Source organism: Monocercomonoides exilis (genome assembly GCF_001643675.1).
Source record: "Monocercomonoides exilis strain PA203 chromosome Unknown scaffold26-1319188, whole genome shotgun sequence".
Classification (NCBI taxonomy): Eukaryota; Preaxostyla; order Oxymonadida; family Polymastigidae; genus Monocercomonoides; species Monocercomonoides exilis.
Window position 1 is genome coordinate 68,459 of NW_027150571.1, and position 8,751 is coordinate 77,209.

General features: G+C 43.0%; 1 protein-coding gene across 1 annotated transcript; it reads left to right on the plus strand.

Annotated features, from left to right (window-relative positions):
• Positions 1-158: 158 nt before the first annotated feature.
• On the plus strand, positions 159-8,533 carry MONOS_14874 (uncharacterized protein; the record flags this gene model as incomplete). Its single annotated transcript, XM_067867712.1, has 3 exons — positions 159-370; positions 607-5,087; positions 5,157-8,533. 3 exons carry the CDS (start codon positions 159-161, stop codon positions 8,531-8,533), a joined length of 8,070 nt encoding a protein of 2,689 aa, XP_067726132.1.
• Positions 8,534-8,751: the final 218 nt, after the last annotated feature.

Genomic DNA, 8,751 nt, shown 5'->3' on the forward strand with positions numbered 1-8,751 from the left:
CATCTCATTTTTCCTCTTTTTGTGTGTCATCTACCCCATTCTTCTCATCTCCCTTCATTCCTCTTATATCCCTCTCCAGACTCACATTTTTCAACATTTCAACATCTAATGATGCATGCTTATCTCCAACAACTTCGTTTTCCCATACCTCATGTCTGATGAACGGTTGCTCATTTTCATCAGTTTGCGATGTGTATGATGGTGGGATTGTTCCCTCACTCAATAATCCCTTGGCCTCTTTGACAGCCTCAAACACCTCATTCGTTGGGTGTTGTCGGACAAGATATTTTGTCTGCGAAGGAACTGAAACTTACAAGCTGACTCCAGTGAGACTAATCATAGCCAATAATGAAGCTAATTCATTCGCTTGGTGTGAATGGAACGGATCGAAGACAACAGGAGAAGTTGATTCATATGAAGATAGCTCTTCGAACGGTGGAGCAATTTTCATGTTTAATCCTGAAAACGGAGAACTTTCTGTTTCGAATAGCTTTTTTAATAATTGCTTTGCATATTGGGATGGAGGAGGGATAATTTGTTATGGAATAAAATCTGTGAATATCGAAAATAACTTTTTTAATTCATGCTCTGTTCAAAACAATGCAGGAGGAGGAATGCGTATGGAATTTCATCGTGTGTTCGGATCAGTGGATGTGAATTCCAGGATTGCAAAGCATATACTCATGGAGGAGGATTTTTTCTCGAAAATATACAGGTTTTGGAAACGGATTGCATTCCGACAGAAAATGGAGAAGGGGAGAGTGCTTGCGTGTTCAACTGCTGTTTCACTTCATGCTCGGTCACAAATACACTTGGCGGAGGTATGTTTTGTAAAACTGTTCCAGCGACACAATTGAAAATGAGAAGCGTTCAGTTTATATTATGTTCTGCATTAAGAGAGGGAGGAGGATTGTATTTTTATCCATTTAGACAAACATCACAAGATTATATTTCTTATTTTTATTTCCTCTTCTTCCATGAGTGCAATTGCTCTGCAGCCATTCCATATGGGCATGATGTGATGTATTATGATTACTACAGTGTATATTTATTTCCAAATAATCCATTCAATGAATGCTACACCACAAATACAGATGACAAGAGAGTGTGCTATTCCTATAATTATGCAAATGGAAACACTTGGTTGCATCAGCACACAGAAAAGAAAGATTGGCTGAAAGACAAGACGATATATGTTTCAGTGAGTGGAAATGACTTGTATGAGCTATGTGGGGCAAATGAATCAAATCCATGTCTGACAGTGAAGAAGGGATTAGAAATGTGTGAAATACAGATAAGCTTGGCAATCACGTTGATGGAAGGGAATCACATAAATGAGACAACAACAATTGATATTGGAACAAAGAAGATTTCAGTGATTGGGAAAGGCAAAGATAAGAGTTCGATTGAAATAAAATCTCTTTCATCAACTGGAGCACTGTTCAGTGTGTCAACAGGTCATCTTGGTTTATTGAACATGAAGGTTGATTGCAACTCAGCTGCAGAAACTTCGCCGAATGTGGTTGTGGTGTCTGATGGGAGTGGGTCACTCTCATTGGAGGATGTTTTAATCACCACGAGTGAAACAGGAGAATATGTGATGTCGTCGTCAGTGTTTGTGGTTCCCCTGTCACAGTTGTCGATGGTTGATGTGGAGATTAAAGATATAAATATTTCTAAATCATTGTTCTTTGAACCTATTTTATCTTCTTCTTCTTCTTCTTCTTCATCTGCCCTGTATTTGACAGCCACAACGTCTGGAGAGAGTTTATTGGCGAACTTGTCTGTGAATAATGTGAGGTTGATTGAAGGAGATGGAGTGGTTGTGGCAAAGAGTGTGGTAGAAGGGGAGACATTTATTGTTCGGAATGTGACAATCGAGGATTGTGAGTGTGAGAATGGCAGTGGTGGAGGGATCAAGGTTGAGTTGGAAACAGACACAAGCAAGCTTCAGGTTGAAAGAACAACAACATTCAAGAGATGCACAAGTGGCAAATATGGAGGAGGGATGATCTTGTATTTGGCTGACAACTCATTTGACTTCTCGATTGTGTCAGTTGACTTCTCAGGGTGTTCTGCCTCATTGGGAGGGAATTATGTGTTTGTGAATGGGAGCGATTCAGCGAGCTGGGGAATAAGCTTCTCAACGCTGAATGTCCAACATGATAGTTCAAAATACAATGAGGTGGTGGGATATGATCGGAGTGACACAACAATGGGGCTGTTCCCACTGAATGTGTATTTGGATTCATATCCCTGTGCGGCACATGTTGGAAAGGGGAAGGATGGGCTGGGTGGATACGACTCGTGGTTCTGTGGGTTTGGCTATTATCCGTGTGCCACCATCATCCATGCAGCGCAGGTGAGATATCCCGACACAAACAAGAAGATCGAATTGGATTCAGGATATGAGCTTGCTGAGGCAGTTGGAATGACAGATGGCTGTGAATGGGAGATTTCATGTGCGACAAAAGTGATGGAAATGGGAGTGAAAGCACCAGAGAATTCTGAGTCATCTTGTCTGATTGAGGTGTTGAGCAAATGTTCAGTGAGGAACATCAAGTTGTGTATTCCATCTGCTCTGTCTGGTGCAGCATCATCATCTCTGATTTCGTCCAACTCCACACTCCTCACACTCACTGACTGTTCTGTTGTTTGTTCATCTGATAATTCAATTGGATTCAGTTTTGTGAATGTGATTGGGGGAAAAGTGAAAGTGGAGGGATTGATGATCACAGAGACCTTGACATTTGGAGAACATTCACTGATTGAGTTTGGTGAAGGGGTGGAATCAGTTGTGTTTTGTGGGTGTGAGGTGAACAACATTGAGAAGAGAAGTGGAGATGGGGGATGGGTGAGTGGAGTGGTTGGGGCAGAGAGAGATGAGGGGAAGAATGGGATAATTGTGATTGAATCGTGTGTTGTGAAGGGGTGCAGGTGTGTTTGTGGAAGAGGAGGAGGGATGAGTGTTGTTGTGAAGGGGGAAGGGAGTGTTGTTGTGAATGGGAGTTGTGTGATTGATGGGTGCGAGGCGAAGGGTTCAGGGGAGAGTTCAGATGGGAGAAGGGAAGGGAGAGGGGGAGGGATGATGATTGTGATGGAGAGCAGGGATGGTTCAATGAAAATGGAATCTGGAAGAGAGGGTTTGTTTGTGTTTGGGGAGAATAACAAAGCTTCATATGGGAAGGATATGTTTGTTGAATGTGGTGGAGGAGTGTTGTTGGAGTGGAAAGTGAATGGAAGTTCATATGCATTTTTTGATTTTGGTGTGATTCCCACAGATGTATTGAAGTTGTGTGGGAGTGAGGATGGGAGAGAAGGGGAAGTGATTCCGCTGTTTGTGTATTTGTGTTCAATTGGCTCAAAGCTGAGAGTTGATGGGAGAGGAGAGAGGGCGCTGGATCAGAGCCATTGTGGGTTTGAGGAGTTTGGGTGTTTGACGATTGATTATTGTGTTGGGAAGAGAGCGAGCATCAATGTTCATGAAATTGAAGTTGCCTCAGAATCATGGATGAAGAATGAGATGAAAGTTGTTTCATTTGAGGTGAGTGTGTGTGGGAAAGAAGAAGGGATGAGGGTGATTGTGAGGGATGAAGGATCGATAACCCAGAATAACCTTATTGAATGTTCAAAATCATTTGAGATGAGATATTTGTCATTTGTGCTGAATAAAGAGATGAATGGGAAGAGAAATGCATTTATCCACTCCTCCTCATTGTCATCAACCATCACAATGACCAGCTGTTCAGTCACATTTGGAAATGATGAAATGATTGGATACAATGTGATTTGTATTGATGGAGGAGGGCTGGTTGTTCATGGATTTGTGATGGAAGGGGGAGTGAGAATGAATGGGAAATCACCAATTGTTGTTTCGAATGGAGTTGAATTGGAGATGAATGACAGCCGAATGAGTGGAGTGGAAGTTGTTGGTGGGAGTGGAGGAGGAGGAGGAGGAGGATGTTTGAATGTGGAGATGGGTGTGAATGGGATTGTGGATATTGAAGAAAGCAATTTGTCATCAGTGTGTTCAGGGGGGAGTGGGACGAAAGGGGGAGGGATGAAGATATCAGTGGGGAAGGGAGGGAGGTTGGAAATGAAAGGAGTGAAATTATCTGGGTGTGAAGTGCCAAGAGAGTATGTTGAGGATGGAGGGAGAGGAATGGGAGGAGGGATGTTTGTGAAGCTGGCAGATGAGATGGGAACATTTGTGATGGAAGGGATGGGATTTGAGGGATGTGATGGGTGGAAAGGGAAGAATGTGTTTGTGTCAGGATGGGATCTGAGAGAGATTGTGAATGAGGAGCACCTGATATGGGAGATGAGTTCAGATGAGTTGAAGTCATTGGATGAGCTGTGTGGATGGGAGAGGAAGACAACAGGAGAGGAGGGATATGTGATTGCACTGGTTGTGTATTTGTGGAGGAACTGGAGTGGGGATGGGTTTGTTTCAGTTGAGAAAGGAGGAGACTTCAGTGGGTGTGGGTACTCCGAAGCACCATGTTCATCGATTGACCACTTGATATCACTTCGATATCCAACACTTGGAGAAGGGGAAACACATATTTCCATTGTGGGATCAGGTTTGCTGAGCCATTTCATTTCATTTTCATCATCAGTTTCAGAGATACCAAAAGTGGTGATTGAAGGGACAAAGAAAGTGACAGGAGTTACGATCAGTGATGAAGATGAGAATGATATGAATGATGGTTCAATGATATCGTCGAATGTGAGTCTGTCATTTGTGAATGTGTCATTCACCAAGCCAGCCGTCACAACCCATCATGAAGTGTCGATTGAATCCTCTGGAACAAACACATTATTGTCAGTGTCAGATTGTTCATTTGGCCCAGGGAGAGGGGTGGCAGAAAGTTTTGGATACTGCTTGATGAGAGTGAATGGGGGGAGTGTTGTGGTTGAGAGGAGTTCGTTGAGTTTGATTTCAGAGTTGAAAGGGTTGATTGCGTTCAGCCCAAATGCAGGTGAGGTGACACTTCAGAATGTGAACATCTCATTTGCAGATGTGAAGGAAAGAAGCCTGATTTCGATGATGGAAGAGGAAAATCAGATGAATGGAGAAAAGAAGGGTTTTTAAAATGGGAACAAACCAGTTTTGAGGGTTATTGGGTGTTCATTTGCGAACATCACGAATGAAGGGATTGGAGCGAGTGTTGTTGATGTGGGATCATTTGAGGATGGAGTGGAGTGTGTGGTGGATGAGTGTTCGATGTCGAGTTGCAAGAGTGGTTTGAGTGATGAAGGAGGTGGGATGAGAGTGGTGCTGAAGAGTGGGGAGTCGGTGTTGAAAGTGAATGGTAGCTCATTTTCGATGTGCAAGTGCTCGAGTGAGACAGGGTGTGGAGGGGGGCTGTTTATTGATGGGTCAGACCCACATGCGAATTATGGGAATGAGAGTCAGATTCCGCCTCTGAATTTCAAGATTGTGAACATCCTGTTTGTGATGAATGAGGCACATGTGTGGAAAGACGTGTTTGTCAGATGCCACTTGATTGCTCATCAGATCAACGAAACACTGTTTGCACTGAACTACAATCAGGAGTCACTGAACTCGAACAACTCGATCTGTGGGAGGGATGGTTGGAGCGAGGGAGATGTTGATCTGATTCCGCTGATCACATTCTATTATTCGGCACAGGTGTTTGTGAGTGGGAGAGGGAGTGATGGGAGGGGGTGTGGGGCACAGAGCAACCCTTGTTCCAGCATCAACTGTGGGGTTGAGCACATCCAGGAAGGGGTGATGAATGGGATTCTGATTGATGGAGAAGGGTTTGTGAGGAAGGAGTGTGTGATTGGAGACCTGGTTGTGAATTCATTGAAAAAGACACAGGCGACAGTGAAACTGAACTCCAAGATTGAGAAATTAGCTGAGAAGGATTGTGTGATGGAGTTTGTGAATGTATGTTCAGTGGAGAGGTGCTCATTCCAGTTTGAAGATGGATTTGAGTCAACTCACAATTATCTCATGAAAGTGAAGAATGGTTCAATGGAGATGAGAAATTGTGAATTCTTCTCTTCTCCAACAACAACAACTGAGGATATGAAATTGAACAGTTCAATTGTGAGTGTGGAGAGTGGAGAGCTGAAGATATCGGAGACAACATTCAGAGATATTCATTCAACAAGATCAGTGCTTTCATTCCATGAAGAGTCGGATGTGACAATTGTTGAAACAAGAATATCGAATATCGAATGTGAGGGAGATGTTGTGAGTGTTGGAGGGAAAGCGAAAGTGGAGATGAAAGAGATGAGAGTTGAGAATGTGACTCTGCTGTTGGAGGGGTGTGTGATTGGGATGGAAGATGCTGAGCAAGGGGTGAGTGTGCTGAACAGCTCATTTGGAAGATGTGTGAATTCGGTGAACAAGGGAAGCATGATGCAGATCAGGAATTCCAAGAATGTGAGGGTTGAGGCATGTGTGTTTGATGGAGAAAGAGAAGATGAAATAGTCAATGAAGAAAACAAGATAAAAGAAGGATTATGCAAATGGAATGGGTCATTGGTTGATGTTGAGAAGAGCAAAATGGAGATGAGGGAAACAACAATCATGAAGAGCAAGGGAGGTGGGTTGTGGGTGAGTGGAGGGAGTGTGAGGATTGAGAAGGGAGAATTTGAGAACAACAACCCATCGATTGAGGGATATCCATCAGCCAGAAGGAATGTGATTTGTGAAGGGAACGGGGAGTTGAATGTTGTGAGTGTGAAAGGGGGAGATGGGTTGAAAGATAACTCATCATTGTGGATATTGGATGAGGGATGCGAATTGGGAGGGATAGCAACTGAAAGAGGATCATCATTTTTCATCCCCATTTTGGAAGAGGTGAAGAATATTTCTCAGCCAAATGGGGATGTGGAGTTGATGATTGTGGGAAAGCTGCTTCTGCCATGTGATTTGTCAGTGAAGATGAGCATGAAAAATGGGGAAGAAGAGGAGATTGTGAGAAAGGGGATTGAAGAAGAAGGGTTTGTGTCAGAGAATGAGATTCACACATTTATTTCATGTTCTGAATTGGAGAAAGTGAGAGAAGAGTCAGAAGTGAGTGTGTGGATTGTGTTTGGGAAAGGAGATTCAACTTCATCAACAGATTTGGTTGTTGTGAAGAACAGGAGTGAAAGTGTTGGAAAAGGAGATGAAAGGATTGTTGAAGGAAGGAAAGAAGGAAAGTCTTATTGGCTGCTAATTGTTATTGTGCTTGTTGTGATATTATTGATTGTTCTGATTGTATCTGTTGTTCTGGCTGTTCGATGGAGGAAGCAAAAGAGAAGAACAAAGGAATTGGAGGAGATTGTGAATGACACAGTGAGGAAGGATCCGAAGGCGTTTGAGATGGTGACGATGGAGATGTCACCAGAGGAGCAGTGGAGGAGAGCAGAGAGGGAAGCAGAAAAGAAAAATGAAGAGAGAATAAAGAAGAGGGTGTACGAAAAAAGCTTGGGACATTCAGAGTCATCAGAACATTTGTTGAGTGAGAGTGGATCAACTGAATATATCCTTGGAAAAGACTCAGACAAGATTCCAGAATGGGTGCTGGAGAAAGATGAAGAAGAAGAGATAAGGAAGAGAACACCATCACCATCTATTTCATCCACTTCAACAACAGATTCAGATTCAACATTTGTTCGATCAGAGTGTCTGTGTCCAACCACCTCGTCCATGTCTAATCTTGTGGATGCGATAGCCTGTTCATCGCCTCATGAGAAACTGATTGTGGATCTGAGAGATTCTTTGTTCATGCTTCTACATGGAAGGAATAAGACAAAGGAGATGGCGATTGGTTGTCTTCAAGAGAGGGAGCAGACAGCTGCCCAAATCCTGTTCTGGGTGGCGAATGGAGCACTCCACTCCTTTGATGAAATGGAAAACCCTCTTCAATCATTGAATAATCTGAGCCCTCACATTGTTCTCTTCTCAGAGCATATGGTGATTTGCATTGTGATGCACTCAGACTTTTTGTCAGATGATGATTCAGATTCATCATCCATATCTTCATCAACAGTTGTGACATCTGTCAGTGATGATGATGAAGACTCTCTGCCTTCATCTGCCTTTGAGGATGAAGATGATAATTTCAAAAAAGAGTGCCTGAGGTGGATGGCACCAGAGCTGCAGGTGAACAAGAAGATGGGAGCAACAAAGAAGTCGGTTGTGTTTTCGATTGGGATGATGCTGTGGGAGTGTCTGACACTGGATATCCCGTTTGGGAAGTATCCAGCAGAAGTGGCGGGAGATAAGATCTTGAATGGGGAGAGGACAGACATGACAGCTCTGTTTGTGTCGACATTCTGCGAACCGATTAAAGTGACTCTGAATCATCGAATGGATGAGCGGCCGAGTCTGAAACTGGTGAAGCGCGAGTTGCTCAATCACTTTCCAGCAGGAGCAGTTTTGCTCACTGTCTCTGATGCTTTGTTCACTGAGGATTCAAGAGGATATGATGGAAGTGAAATAGTTGTGCAGTCGCAAATACAAATTGCTCAAAATGCAGCTTCTGAAACAGCACAGAAGAAACAATGAAATTGTCTCTGAAGATGAACTGAAAACAGCTGTCATTTGAGAAATGAAAAGATGCCAAGGGAATAAATATGAAGATGAGAAGAAATATAACAATGAGTTTGGAAGACACAAACACAAAACGAAAAGTGAGATTATGGTGTCAACACTTATGGAGCAAAAGTTGAATTCGATTTTCAAAAGTTTTCAGTGTGGAAAATACTTTATTCAAATGTGAAGAT